Source organism: Mauremys reevesii, linkage group 10 (assembly GCF_016161935.1).
Source record: "Mauremys reevesii isolate NIE-2019 linkage group 10, ASM1616193v1, whole genome shotgun sequence".
Classification (NCBI taxonomy): domain Eukaryota; kingdom Metazoa; phylum Chordata; order Testudines; family Geoemydidae; genus Mauremys; species Mauremys reevesii.
Window position 1 is genome coordinate 17,812,050 of NC_052632.1, and position 15,249 is coordinate 17,827,298.

Here is a 15,249-nt window from a genome sequence, read left to right on the forward strand (position 1 = left end):
AAGCCTGATCCTTATCCAAGTTATTCCACGGTGTCTATGTTATTGACCATGATATTTATTTTTAATCTAGGAAGTCATTTTATGTTTCCTTAACTGCTGTATTATATGGTGTGTGTGTGTATATATTTCTTTTTCCCTTTCTTACCATCAGCCCCTCCAACATTAGGAGAGGTGTGTGAAATATTTCACGGAATCAACTTTCTCTCAGCATCTCAGTGCATTGTTTCAGATAGAGAAGGGCAGCCTCATCTGGGCTTTCTCTACACTGCGCCTTTCCCACACAGCTGTAAGGAGGGAATGCTGACATCAGGGCTTAAATTCTTACGGAGTATTTCCCAGAGCGCCCCCGCCCCCAAAATGCTACCAAAAAAACCCTCCCGGGAGAGTGAAAATATTTCGCGGAGCTCCGCTCGGAACAGCTCTGGCTGCATTTAAGCCCTGGCTGGGATGCACCAGGCAGCGAGGAACGCAGCCCCTCTGCCATCTGCGCCTTATCCTGGCCACCGCTGCACAGGGCTTCTCCCATCTACAGTCACTTTCAGCCGCTCTGCCCCTCTCTCTCCTCTGCCGCCCCTCTCCCCATTCTCAACACCCTCTCGCACCCTGCCCCTGCCGTCGCCTATCTGCCCCCTCCTCTCCCTCCCGCCGCCACCACTGGCCCCTGGACCCGCGCCGCCCCCAAAGCAGATCCTGACGGCAAGGAAGGGCAGCGTCAGGGCAAGGCCTTCAGCCGCTCGCACCGGGCATGCGCAGAGCGCTGGAGCGGCATGCGCAGTAGCGCCGGCCGCGCTGACGGAAGGCCGTTTGTGACACTGAGGAGGGTGGGAGGCCCCGGCGGCGGGGAGGCGCGTGCCTCGGGCGGAGTGAGCGGCCCGCGGGGCGGCGATGGCGGCGGCAGCGGGGGGTTCGGGCGGGCCCCCGGAGGCGGCCCCCGCGGCGCTGCAGCGGGAGCCCGTGTATAACTGGCAGGCCACCAAGGGCTCGCTGCAGGAGCGCTTCGCCTTCCTCTTCACCAACGAGCTGCTCAGCGACGTGCGCTTCGTGGTGGGCAAGGGCGGCCCGCGGCAGCCCGGCGGCGGGGGGCCCCCCGGGCCCGGCCAGCAGCGCATCCCCGCCCACCGCTTCTTGCTGGCCGCCGGCAGCGCCGTCTTCGACGCCATGTTCAACGGTGGCATGGCCACCACCTCGGCCGAGATCGAGCTGCCCGACGTAGAGCCCGCCGCCTTCCTGGCGCTGCTCAGGTCAGGCCGGGTGGGGTGGGACCGGGGGCTGAGGAGAAGCGGGGCGGGCTGCCCTAGTGCCGGCTTGGAGCGGGTTAGCCGCTGGCGGCGGCTCTTCCTCTTAGGCTGCTGCCCTGAGCGCCGACAGCAGCTGGCGGGTTGATGCGTGTGTCCTTGCACTGGCCCACGCCCCTCTCTGACCGCTGTGTGGGGCTGAGGAGTGAGTGAGTGACATGGCTTGCAAACCAGCCGGCTGCAGAAGCCCTAGTTATATCCCTTCATGGCTGCTGGTGTCTGGCCCTCTGGCCCTCTCTCCATCTTGCACCTATGCCTGCTTGCTGCTGCATTTTCCTTCACCCTCCCCAACTCCCCCCCCCCCCCGCTTTGTTCTCTTGTCACTGGTTCAGGATGCTTAATGTATTCCTGACCTGTTTGTACCTGGCACAAAACAGATAGAAACCAGGCACAGCCATCGTGTGGTCTGGCAAACAAGGTCAAACTGTCAGTTCCGTGCACAAGAACTTCGTGATTTTTGGGCTTTTCTTTAGTTGTGGACCCTCCTTAGGCTTTATTTGGAGTTGCCCATTGTGCAAATTGTTCTTATACCTTCCCTGCAAAGAAAATGCTTACTTCAGGAGAATTAAGTGTCCTTACAAAGGGATTGCCTTTGAAGCAAGACAGTGGGAGATGTAGTTTAATAATAGATCTCTTCTATGTGTGTTGCAATAACTTATTTCCAACTAATGCATAAAGGAAGAATTGAGTCTGCTATACTGTGTTGTTGTTTATTGATTTGATTCATGGATTTTATTCTTCTTGGATCAAGTAAAAAATGCTTTTTGGTGTCAGATCATCATTTTTCTTGCTGCTGTTCTTGTTTATTAAGTGATTATTCACCCATATGCTGTCTATGATCTCTGGTAATTGCAGCGATTTAAGGGTGGGGAGGAATGATCATCTAATCAATTTCAAACCTACACAAAACTAGCCAATTTGAGGCCTAGGTGGGAATTGTCAATGGCAGTTTATATGAGGGGAATATATTGTACATCAAGGTTATTACTGAGAATTGATAACTTGAATAAATTGTAGATAACTCTTAAAATTCTGCTCAAACTGTTCAATTAGGCTAAACTTTTTATAAATATAAAAACTGATTAAAATCCCAAATTTCATAGAAATGTAGGGCTGGAAGATAATTTCTTGAGGTTCTAAGCCCAGACCCCTGCACTGTAGCAGGATCTAGTACACTTACCATCCATGACAGTTGTTTGTCCAGCCTATTTTTAAAAAACCTCCAATGATGGGAATTTCACACCTCCCTTGGAAGCCTATTCCAGACTTTAACCATCCTTAATGCTGGAAAGCTTTTCCTATGATCTAACCCAGGGGTGGGCAAACTTTTTGGCCTGAGGGCCGCATCGGGTTCCGTAAATTGTATGGAGGGCCAGTTAGGGGAGGGGGTTGTGGCCCGGCCCCCACCTCCTAACTACCCCCCCCCCAGGGACTCGTGCCCCATCCAAGCCCCATGTTCCCTGATGGTCCCTCTGGGACCCCTGCCATCCCATCCACACACCTCCGCTCCCTGTCCCTTGACTGCCACCGGACCCCTGCGGCCCCATCCAACCCCTTCTCTCATTACTGATGGGCCCCCAGGACCCCTGCCCCATCCAACCATCCCTTCTCCCTGGCCCCTGACTGCCCCATTCAACCCCCCCTCCTGGAGCGCCAGTGGTGCTACAGCCGGAGCGCCGGTGGTGCTACCATCACTGCGCAGCACAGAGCACCGGGTCAGGCCGGACTCTGCCGCTGCGCTGTCCCAGGTGCTTACAGCAGTGCCGCCCAGAGCATTGCGCCGGCAGTGAAGCGAGCAAGCGGAGGCTGCGGGGGAGTGGGGACAGCAGGGGAGGGGCTGGGGGCTAGCCTCCGGGCCAGGAGCTTGGGGGCCGGGCAGGACGGTTCCACGGGCCATAGTTTGCCCACCCCGATCTAATATAAGTCTCCCTTGCTGCAGATTAATTCCATTACTTCTTGTCCTTCAGTGTATATGGAGAAATCAATTACTGTTGCTTTGTAAGAGCTCGTTAGAATTTTGAGGCTGTTTTCAGGTCCTCCCTCAATCTGTAATGCAATACGGTGGAGCAGGTGTAAGTCCTCCTTCACAGTCAAGGTTTTGGAGAGACAGTTACTGATTTAGGACCCTCCAGAGACTTCTCCACTGAAGTAGTACAAGACCTCTAGAATAGAGTGGGGACATCCTGCCTTTTACACTAGGAACCAATAGGGACAAGCCATGAAGTGTAGAGAGAATGGGGCACCTGCCCATGCTCTTAGCCAGGAGTTTCCTTCTGTCAGGTGTGGACTTTTAAAAGTCCCGTCTCCTGGGAGGAACAGCAGAGAGAAGCAACAGCTGACTTTTGCTCTCCTCATTCACTTGAGGATATTAGTAGAACATCTCCTTCCTGCTCCACAAGTGACTTGGGCTTATAGCCCTAAACTCCAGTCATGAGTAAGGCTAGGATTTTATTATGGAGGTCACGGAAGTCACAGAATCCGTGACTTCCAAAGACCTCCATGACTTCAGCCCACAGGCGGCTGGGAGCTGCAGGGTCCCACTGCCGCCCAAGACAGCGGAGCCCCTGAGCTCTGAGGTGATGGGAGTACCCTGCAGCTCCCTGCTGCCACGGGCAGCGGGGTGAGGGCTCCGGCAGTTCCTGGGCACTGGGGGGCTCTAAGTTGCCGCGAGGGGACCTCAAAGCTCCTGGCCGGGCGTCCCCTCCCCCCCAGCTCCTGGCCTCTGGTGGCAGGGGACCCCACAGCTCAGGGCCGTGGGGGAGGGGGACCCTGGAGCTTCGAGCCCCCATGGGTGGTTGGGGCCCCTGGAGCTCCCAGCCAGGCCCCACAGCTGCCTAGCAGTTCCCTGTTTTGTGATGGATATTTTTAGTAAAAGTCAGGAACAGGTCACAGGCTTCTGTGAATTTTCCTTTTTTCCCATGACCTGTCTGATTTTTACTAAAAATATCTCTGACAAAATCTTAGCCTTAGTCATGAGGGAATGGCAAAACTGGCTAGGCGCTAGTGTACAGGGAATAGGTAAAGGTGTATGTTGCAGACAAAATGTTGTTTCTCGTGTTAAGAGAATGACAAAGATGTATATGCAAGGATTTTTAAAAGAGCAACAGCCATAGTTAGAGGTCAGATTTAAGTAGAAAAAGTTTAGGATTAAAGACTTAAGTTTCAATTCTTAAGTTAATTTCTTAACTTTAAGAAATTAAGAATCATATGTGTTAAAAAAGAGGCTACAGTTTGAACATTATGGGGGAAAAAAATGCATGAGGGATAGGGGCCTTAGAATGCGATGGAAGCCACTGTGTATTTGTAGAGCTGCTAGCACAGTGGCCTGCTTGGGGCCCTTGAGTATTATAGTAAAAATATATATATTGATCCAAGGCCTCACTATATATAAAAGCACTGGCAGACTAAGGGGTTGGTGATATTTTAAAGGTTACCATATCTTGGAAGCCATTTGGTCTGGAAATATACATTTACGCCATTGGAATGTGCCTGAATTCTATATATGCCAACATAAGCACAAAATATAAATTCAGTATGCTTTTTAAAAAACACGCATCCTACTGAAAACTTTAACACAAACAAATACTTGACATTTCTTTCTTCCTACTATACACTTTTTGAAAATTGACTTCAGTATTATAACTGAGAATACAAAAGTTAAAATGACCCCATTTCCCAATGCATACTGGAAGAGAATGCAAGGATTGTATGTAATATCACATTTACTGGCAAATTTCCTAAAATTAGTGTTCTTTTACAAGCATGCATTGTAATAAATATCCAAGAGGACAAAAATGAGGCTGGAGTGGCAGGGGATGATGCGGGTAGTGATCTCCTGCCTATGTAAAGCAAATGAGTTGCTGGGTGACAGAGGTTGTTGTTGAGACCTTAAGTGACTATTTGCTATTGGGCACCTGCCTACACTTTTGGGTCTGGCAAACCTTTGCTATACCGGCAAACCTTAATGTAGATGCAGTTACACCAGAAAAAAAAGCCCCTTTGCTGGAACAGCTTATACCAGATCCCCAAGTGAAATAAGCTGTTACCAACAAAAGGATTTTTTTTTTGATGGTATAACTACATCTGCATTGAAGTTTTGCTACCATAGCTATGTTGACCAAAAAAAACCCCCAACCAACCAAACTATCTATCTCTAACATACACTATGCCAGCAAAACTTTCCAAGTATATACCAAGCCTTTAGAAAATTCTCATGTCAAGTCCCCAGATCAGTCTGAACTGTGCTTCTTTCCCCTACCACTATAATGTTGAAGTTAGTTCTTTTTTGTTGGGGAAATGTACAGGACTTAAATTACAAGTGGTATTTCAAACAAAGAACTTGGAAATTAATTCCCTTTTATCTACCTACAGAGACTGGAGTTTGTCTGTGTTTTGTAAGGCACGCTTCTTTACTGCTTTAGTTTGTGATGGCTATCAATTCCTGCAGAAGTACAGATTACTGAACTCTGAAATCAGGGTAAAAACAAGAAGTTAGTTCTCCCTTTTCCTAAAATGCTATTTGTTGGAGGTCTACATGTGCAACTGGCATTTACATCAGTTTCTAGAATTTAAGAAAGTCTGCCTCTATCTTCTCTGCTTGCTTTTAATGGGGGGTGGGGGTGGGGAGAGTGAGTTATTAAAATAAAAAAACTAAACATATTTGCATATAACAAATTTCAGCAGAGGAAATAAGCAGCATGAAGGTTAGTCCATTCCATTTGAAACAGTCTATTTTTAGCTCTGTTTTCCGGAAAAAGTGTAGAGATTACTAAGAACATAATGCCCATCACTAAGGCTAAGATTTTTGTCGTGGATATTTTTAGTAAAAGTCACGGAAGAACAAGTCACAGAAGCCGTGACCTGCCCGTGACTTGTACTAAAAATATCCCTGACAAAATGGGGATCTGTGGGTCCCCACAGTGCCTGAAGCGGCTCAGCAGAGCAGGGGTGAGGAGCTGCCTGCAACAGCTGGGGACTGCAAAGTATACCTGCAGTGTGTGGGCTGGGAGCTGCGGGATACCCCCGCTGCTTGCAGCATCAGGGGCCTGCAGCTGCCAGGAGCTTGGGGTTCCCCCGCCACTGGGAGCTCCGGGGGCCTCAACCACCCACAGCAGACAGGAGCTTGGGGGTTTCCCCACTCTCTGAGGTGGCTTGGAGCTCGCAGTTGGGAGCTGTGGGGTACCCCACTGCCTGCGGAGACTTGGAGCTCAGGGGGCTGCCAGAGACGGCAGGGATACCCCATAGCTCCCTGCCCCTGCAGGCGGCAGGGGACCATGTAGCTCCCGATCACAGCAGGCTGAAGTCATGGAGGTTGCTGGAAGTCATGGATTCTGTGACTTCCACAACCTCCGTGACTAAATTGTAACCTTACCCATAAGTAATCGAACCGTGTAAACAATTGCTCATTAGGTCTTTTATGCAGTAATTAAGTAGTTTCCTGTTCCTTTGTGAACATTTATTTTTGTCTAAATGAAAACTGCTTATATTGGTTATTAGAGTTGTCGATCTTTGATAGATGGTTCAAAAAGTGAAACCCTAAAAGTATTAAGGTATTTAGAAAATGACTTAGAGATGTTGGAAGGAAGGTATTCAAGCTTAAAAAAGTATTTATTTATATATTTTAAAATAATAGACGTATTCCTTCAGTAATAACTTTTTAAAATATGATTTTATTGTGGGTTAATTTTTGGAATCAAGATTATAACCAAATAGATAAAGGAGAAGACTGAGGACTTATCTCTGGGGAAGAACCATTCTGGGGGGGAAAAAAAACAAAAAACAACTATTATTGGTTGAGCTCAAAGGTTTAAGACAGTGTTTCCCAAACTTGGGATGCCACTTGTGTAGGGAAAGCAACTGCCGGGTCCGCAGGTTCGGCTGATTGTGGCTCCCACTGGCCACGGTTTGCTGCTCCAAGCCAATGGGACCTGCTGGAAGCGGCGGCCAGTAAGTCCCTTGGCTCGTGCTGCTTCCAGCAGTGAACCACGGCCAGCGGGAGCCGCGATCAGACGAACTTGTGGATGCGGCAGGTAAACACACCGGCCCGGCCCGCCGGGAGTTTTCCCTACGCAAGCAGCGTCTCAAGGTTGGGGAACACTGGTTTAAGGAATAAAATAACTGTTTCTTGGGCTGGCCTACACTACTGCTTAAGTCAATGTAAGTTACGTTGCTCAGGGGTGTGAAAAAGTTACAGCAACCTAAGCACTGTCCACGCCAATGCTTTGTCGGCTGGAGATGCTCTCCTGCCGACATAGCTTCCACCTCTCACAGAGGTGAAATAGCTATGCCAAAGGGGAGAGCAACAGTGCAGCTGTGCCAGTGTAACACTGTAGTGTAGATTTGCTCTTTGTTGACTTACCATCCAATATTTCTCTTGCCTGTAGGGTTTTTAAACAAGGACCAAAAGCGTTCTTGCAAAGCAACTACAGTGGTTGGGGGACCATTGGGATGATTTTGTGTGCATCCTGGTGAGTTTAGGGTAGGGTTCTCTGCTTTTTTTTCTTGCGTTCTAAGAAGATAAAATTCACCAGTGTCCACAGAACTGATTGCTAGGGGCTTAATAAACTCCCTTGAAAAATTTTCGGGAGAGGTTCTCTTTAAGGAAATGATCTGGTCTGGGGGACTTAGTGATCTCAATTGCTTCCTTTATAAAATAATTGCCTCTGAACATTTTCTCACATTCTTACCTATACAATGAGGGAGAAAAAATTGACATTGAAGCCTTACAGGAAGAGACAATAAGGTATAAACCAGGAAAGAGGGAATGAGAGAATGCAGGACCTGGGGAAGAGAGGGAGAATGGGGAGAGAACTTTGCGAGAGAGAGGCTGAAAACTGGAGGCAGAGAAAAGTAGAGGTATCAAGGAAATAGTTTTCTCTGAAAATTTTGTGTACTTAGAAAATGGATAGAAAAAGATATTTATAGACAGGTGAGATGCAGAAAAAGATATGCAGAGCACAAGTTCAGACCTGTAACAAACAGAAGGGTGCAACATACAAAGTTTTGGAACTACTGCCCTACACACACAAGCAGAGGGATTCTTCAGAAGCAAGCCACTCAGACAGATTTTCCCATTCTGGAAAAGGAGGGGTACTGTGCAAATACTCCAGGATCACTGACACAGATCTTCAAGTGACTCATTGTTTTGCAATTTTTTAATAGTTCTTGTGCCTGCCTCTTTATTCTCTAACTCAGCATTTTTGAACATTAAGAATGTATTCAACATGCTTTATTGCTTGTCTCAGGAAAATCCCACAAAAGGCATTGTGATGGGAGGGGGAAAAAAACAGACTTTCTAGATATAAAAGAGGGCTATGTGCACACTAGAAACATTCAGATAAGAAATTATGCACCCAACTTTTCCTAATATAGACAAGACGAAGCATAAATCATATATTGGCATGTTGACATTTCTGTCCTAGTGTGGATTAAATTTCCTCACTCTAAAAGTATTTGGTTATATTGGATGCTTCATTGCTACAAGTTGCTGAATTTTTATTTGGCCTCTGGTGGCTGATTCTTAGGAGTATATTCTCAGAGCAGCCCAAGCCTACCAAGCTGATATGAAACTCTTGTGTTATGTGGATAAAGCTCTAAGCAGTGATGTTAAAAAATATACACCCAAGCCAGCCGTGACTTAATGAATGTGCTTATAGAAGCTGTACTAAATTAGTAACACAATGTTTTTTTCTGTTACAGTAATGCTCACTAACGCCACAATATTTAAATCTGCTAAAGTTTAAAATCTTTTGTATACGTTTGATATTACAGTCATTTAAAAAAAATCCACATCCTATCAGGATTTTTCAAAATGAGCTATTTTATTTTTAAATTAAAAAATCAGCTGCTTAATTTGTAGTTTAAAATATTCTTATCACTCTCCGTTGCCTGCTGTTTCAATCCAGACACTTACAGCTCCTGCCTGTTACTCTCTTGCTCATTGTCACACCCCTGTGTCGGCAGTGCCACTATCTGAGCACAGAAGGTGTCTGACTCAGCCTTCAGGCTGGATGTCTTTGTCTTTCTCAATTTTATCTTTCTTTAACTCCTCTATTTCTGCCTTTAACTGATCTTTCTCTTTATTTACTACCATCACTACTATATCCTTACAAAGCTGCAGGAATGCTCCAGGACCAGTAAAGCTCTCAGGCTTCCAGAGACCATTATCGTGCTCCTGTACAAAATCAGTCAAACTGTTTCCCAAAATCATTTTCAACTGTTCTTTGTTTCCAGCTGTTTCCCTTTCCTTCTGACATAATCCCTCAACCAGGGTACTAGCCTAGGGCCATGAGTCCCAGAAATGAAATATATCCATGACACGGGGAAATTCCAGGTTGCTACCTTGCTCCCGCTGTCTTCCCCTTTTGCACAGCACAGCAAACAGTTTGTTCCAATCATCCCCTTCCTCTCCACCATTCCTGGCAACTGGCTTGCCAAATCTTTATCATATATACAAAAATATCTGTCTACAGTGCTTGTGAAATAACTCCAAAGTTTTATTACATGGCCTATGTTACGGACTAATTCAAATCATGCTTTTGTTAGTACCTATTAAAAGCGTATAAGCTGACATGAAAGGATGAGCTAAGATGTGTGCTGTCCATTTTTCATTAGCTCTGTGGCTATAGTATGTGGCCATCAATTCTGCAGTCTCCTTTTTTAAGTTTATTAGTCAAATGTTATTACTAGATAGCTGCCTACTGTGGGAGAGTCTGGATTTTTGAGCAGTTGTTACACGTTGACCTAAAACCAATATGAAATGAGGTAACCTGTTGATCTCTTTGGCACCTTTTACCCATGAAGAAATTATCAGATTGCAGATCTAGAGCATGGTAGCAGCTACGTTAGTTTCTTGAGTGCCAACAGTTCTCAACTACTTTTTCATAAGCCCCATAGACTTTCAGGTTTGTATACACAATATAGGAACCTCTCCACTTCTTTCTCACACTTTTTATATTAAAGTAAGCGCCAGAAAAGCATTGTATATTTTTAAGTACATTGAAAAATATGTTAAGAGGGACAAAATGTTGGTTTTTAAACAAGGAGATTAGATTATTATGGTTGTGACAAAGCCTGGGGATTATGTTACCTGCTTACGTTCTAGGTTTAGCACCTTGTTGTGCCTCATTGTTGCAGGAGTCTCGGAATAGTGCGTGAGATAAAATAATGGATATTTAACAAACCAAAATAACAAGAGGGGGAAAAAGGAGGCTTGGGGCTTGTCTACACTACAGGTTATGTCAGTATAATTTGTTTCCCAAGGGTGTGAATAAGCCAAGCCCATGAATGATGTAAATTACACCGACCTAAGCACTGGTGTGGACAGCGCTATGTTGGCAGGAGACATTGCTACTGCCTCTCACAAAGGTGGTTTTGTTATACTGATGGTGCTCTCTCCCGTTGGCGTAGAGCATCTTCACCAGACGCATTACAGTGGCAAGGCTGCGTCGGTGCAACTGCGCTGCTGTAGCACTTCTAGTGCAGACTAGCCTTTAATCTTGATTTAGGAATTCCTGCCTCTGTTAGTATGCCTCTTAATTATTATGTTTAAACCAATATTGGTGGGTTTTTTAATAACTTGTACTATACAGAAATCTTTTTTGTGTATTTCTGTAACCAATAGAGCAGTTTTGATTAACTTGCCTGGAAATTAGAGATGCAGTAGTGTCAGACTTGGAAATACTTTCTTCAGGTCAATAACAGATTTTAAAAAACAAACAATTCCCACCCCCAGTGATTGGTATTTGGAATCAATATTCCTGTCTCATCTCGACAAGTAACAGCTTTCAGGAAAGCTGGCTTTGCTGCCTTTGGTGCACACTTTTTGTCTCTTGAGTCATTGCTACCATTAAAACACCAGTCTGTCCTGCAGTCTCAAAAACAATGGAGGCAGGTCAGAGTTTCAGCCTGAGGCAGTCTCTGTCGAAAAAATAGAGACTCAAGACCATAGCTGAAATAGACCTCTAACCTGATATAACGCCACTTGATATAACACAAATTCGGATATAACGCGGTAAAGCAGTGCTCCGGGGGGGCGGGGCTGCGCGCTCCGACGGATCAAAACAAGTTAGATATAACGTGGTTTCACCTATAACGCGGTAAGATTTTTTGGCTCCCAAGGACAGCGTTATATTGAGGTAGAGGTGTATTAGTTTCCTGCACAGGGAAAATGCTGACTTAGAATTAAAATGTTATTGCAGTGGAAGTCCCTTGATTTGTGTCCCCTCATGGCTGGATGGATAGTGTGCAGTTTCTTTGAATTGAGAGCAGTGGTGTAGGAATAGAGGCATTGATACTCAAATTCAAGATGTTTTTGCTATTGAGCCAGATCTATTCAATGAATTAAAAGTAATTCTGCCAGCTCAGCTACTCTTCACTGGCTGTACATATCTAATAAACCAATACAGCAAGATTAGTTTTAGGGAGCGTTACACTTCTTATGCAGATCTAATGGCATTAGCTTTTCATAAACTTAACATGATGCCACATTTTCACTAGTACCAAACTTTTTTTAGTGCACTTCTTTAATTTGTTTTGTCAATACAAAGAGGCTGTTAATCATGTTCTTAAATTTAGTTGGTATGTTCGGCTCTGCCCCAGTTATATCCCTTTTATCCTTCTGTATTTTTGTATTATTTCCAGGTTTCTTTATTCAGATGAAGTTCAGATTGGTCCTGAAACAGTTATGACTACTCTCTACACTGCCAAGAAGTATGCAGTCCCAGCCCTGGAAGCACATTGTGTGGAATTTCTCACTAAACACCTTAGAGCAGATAATGCCTTTATGCTTCTTACCCAGGTAACCTGAATAAAATGTTGGCTTCTGAAAATATTGTTTAATAAATCACCCCCCAAGAGCTAATATTTTACACAATGTTAGATGTCTAGGTAGTTTAGTCTGTGGTAGAAATATCTGTGCAGCATATCAGTCCTTTTGCAAGCATCTTATTGCAGCTTTGTCACTCAGCTTCTTGAGTATGAAATAATATAAAGGAAAAGAGCTTTGTAAATGTATTTTTATATAGTTATTGGAACATCATAAACGTGAGGTCTGTTCTCTTCAGTACTATTAATATTCTAATAAATTAATCTGAGGCTCTTTGAGAACATTGTCTATTTTGATCCAGTATTGTAGTTTTGACTTGCAATTTCAAATATAGAGATTTATCTTTGGCAGTGTAATAATATTATTCAGGAAGGAGAATTGGAGAAATCTGATACAAAAACTCTTAATGAAGTACATCATTCAAGGGCTGTTTGACACAAACTCAAGGAATACTTGAAAGGTAAATTGAGGCTGTCTAAATAGAATGTATCCATTATTCTGGAGTAAAAACTTGTTTGTTTGGGTTACTTCATAAATCTGTTTGTTTGGGTTACTTCATAAATCTGACAATATATTATCTCCATAGGCTCGATTATTTGATGAACCCCAGCTTGCTAGTCTTTGTCTTGACACTATAGACAAAAGTACAATGGATGCAATAAGTGCAGAAGGTTTTACTGATATTGACATAGGTAAGTTGCCTTCTATTACCAGAATATGTATTTAAACTTTGTAAAAGAACTGTATTGATTTGCATTGTTAAACGGTATTCCTTTATGTCAAAGCATGCACTGAAACATGTACACTATATAGGCTCTAAAAGATTCCCATATATAAAAATCATCACATTAGAGAACTCTGCTAAAAGGCTTACCCATTTAAACAAATAAATTAGTCCCAACTGACTTGTTTAACTTGTTCATTTTAATAGTTGACTCTCTTGTAACATAGTGGTTTACAGGTATCACATAATGTTGAAACTGGTGTTTTAACTTGACAGGTTTAGGATCAGATTTTTGTTTTAAAAATCTATACTCACATTGATTAGAACTAGTTAGAACTTTATTAAAAGTACAAGGATTTTACTTCAATACCATTTTGAAAGATGAAGCAAACATTTTTATATGCTAGTCTACATTGTCTAATTAGTGTAGGAATTTTAGTGGTACAGTATTATTTTGGCCACTGTAGTTCACTCATTTTTTAATCACTGCAGAAGAAATACTGAGTAACATAAGTTTGAATACAAGATCTAAATGCATAAAAAAAGTTTTACCTTATTGTGAATGTTGTTACTTTTGCATCTTCTGGTATCTTTGAAGAATTTTTCTGAATTTTCAGTATACATTTCTGTTACAATAATACTTTGTGTGTAATGTCTGATTAAATCTGTGAGAAAATACTAAAAAAAGCTTGAGTGTCTGTTGACTTGAAAACACTCCAGATTTCTATCTGGTTTGGGCCTGTTTAACTATATATGCAATATTTATAGTAGTGTCTCTAATTTTGCTTTAGGTCACTACTGTGATTTAGTACTGCCCATCATTGGATTTAGCAAAAAATTGCTGCCAATATGGCAAAAAAAGAGAAATTGGTTTTGTAAATACCTTTGCTGCATGTTCAGTTTTAGTTGAAGCATTATGGTTAAATTACTCTTCTTCGAGTGTCCATTTGCCAATCCCGCTCAACTACTGGGCTGGTCCTGCCTACTTTCAGCTATGAAAGCAGCATATGTATATTAGTACTGTAAATAGCCCAGACTGACATCAGCTTCCAGCCTATGAGTGGGCTCAAGCCTAGACTCCCAGAAGGGAACAGACTATTGGCAGGAGAAGCAGTGCATTACCTGACACCACTGACTTCATCACAACCAACCTCAGCAAACTGTTAAGAAGAGTATCTGTGTAGAGGTAAGGGAGAGGAAATAACCATGGTGTATGAGATGCACAAGAAAAAGATGGGACTAAAGCTTATTTTGCTAGAGGCCAGGGAAGGAAGAAACAAATGGGACTCTATACTAAGGTTAACTCATGTATTTTTCTTGGAGTGGGGGTGGGGGAATAGATGATTAATTGGAATTCAGAAAAAGATTAAACAGTGAGTAAATGAGGTTCAAGTTGATTCAGATTACACTTGCATATAAAACTAAGGGATAAATTATAAACAAGAAAATAAGTGCTAAGAACATAACACTCTTGTTTGCATCTTTTTATCCTGCTGTCCATAGTTTATATGTTGTCTGTTTAGCATGCAGACTCTCTGGAACAGGAACCTTTCCTCTTTTCTGTCTTTAAAGCACACAGCATGCCTTTGAGTGCTATATAAATACAATCCTGCCTTTGCAGCTAGTGCAGCTGCATGCTTTCTCAGACTTTGACTTACTACTGCTGAAAATTGCTAACTTTCAACTACTGGGCTTCCTCTCTTGCTAATTGCCTCTTTCTCTGCCCTACATTTTAAATACATCTAATTGCAATGTAAGCTCATGGTTCGAACTCAGACTGAAACCTAACATCCGTCCATCTACATGCAAATTGCCCTAATTCAGGGCTCTGATTGAGGGTTCTGGACCCCACAGAGGTGGAGAGTTAGAGCCTAAATCAAGCTGGGCCCCTGGGTTCAAGCCCTATTGCGTTGCAGTGTAGACACAGTCCCCCTGGACTAATGCTCTGGGAGTCTGCCAAAAGTATTCCACAATCCCAAACGCTGACTTTTTGTTCCTTGGACAGTCGAGTTTGGTGGCATAAGATTCTTTGGATCTCTTCTGTGGCACCCCTTTGGCGGTGGGGAATTGGTGCTCAAACTTGAGTGGGGCAACCAGTCATCCTGGTTTGTAGCTGAGCCCCTTGGCACATGGTAGCTCCAGTCTCCTGGATGGGGGCTGGGCCAGTAAGAAGTCTGTGGCTTGGGGCTCCTGCCTGAGGGCTAAACTGTTAAATAGACAAGAACTCAGGCCTTCTGGGCATAGGCTGAGCAAACAAGCAGGCAATGGCTCAGGCCCCTGGGATTAGTGCTTGCCCAGCCCTGAGTGTGTGGCTGGGGGCGGGGTAGGGGGATCTGGGCCCACCCTGCTCCACCGGGTCCCAGTCCAGGACCCTTGGAGCAATCGGTGATCCCATCGTGGGCCAG

General features: G+C 44.2%; 1 protein-coding gene across 3 annotated transcripts in view; it reads left to right on the plus strand.

Annotated features, from left to right (window-relative positions):
- Positions 1-803: 803 nt before the first annotated feature.
- Positions 804-15,249, plus strand: part of LOC120373200 (BTB/POZ domain-containing protein 1-like) — a 37,954-nt gene continuing 23,508 nt past the window's right edge. For 2 of the 3 annotated variants that reach the window (XR_005585445.1, XR_005585444.1), the window contains exons 1-3: positions 804-1,241; positions 11,937-12,093; positions 12,707-12,812. Coding sequence is in view for 1 of the 3 variants with exons in the window: in XM_039491255.1 (XP_039347189.1) it covers positions 886-1,241; positions 11,937-12,093; positions 12,707-12,812 (619 nt within the window). In the remaining 2 variants the exon portion in view is untranslated. The remainder of the gene's footprint in view (positions 1,242-11,936; positions 12,094-12,706; positions 12,813-15,249) is intronic. The other variant, XM_039491255.1, reaches the window with a different exon arrangement.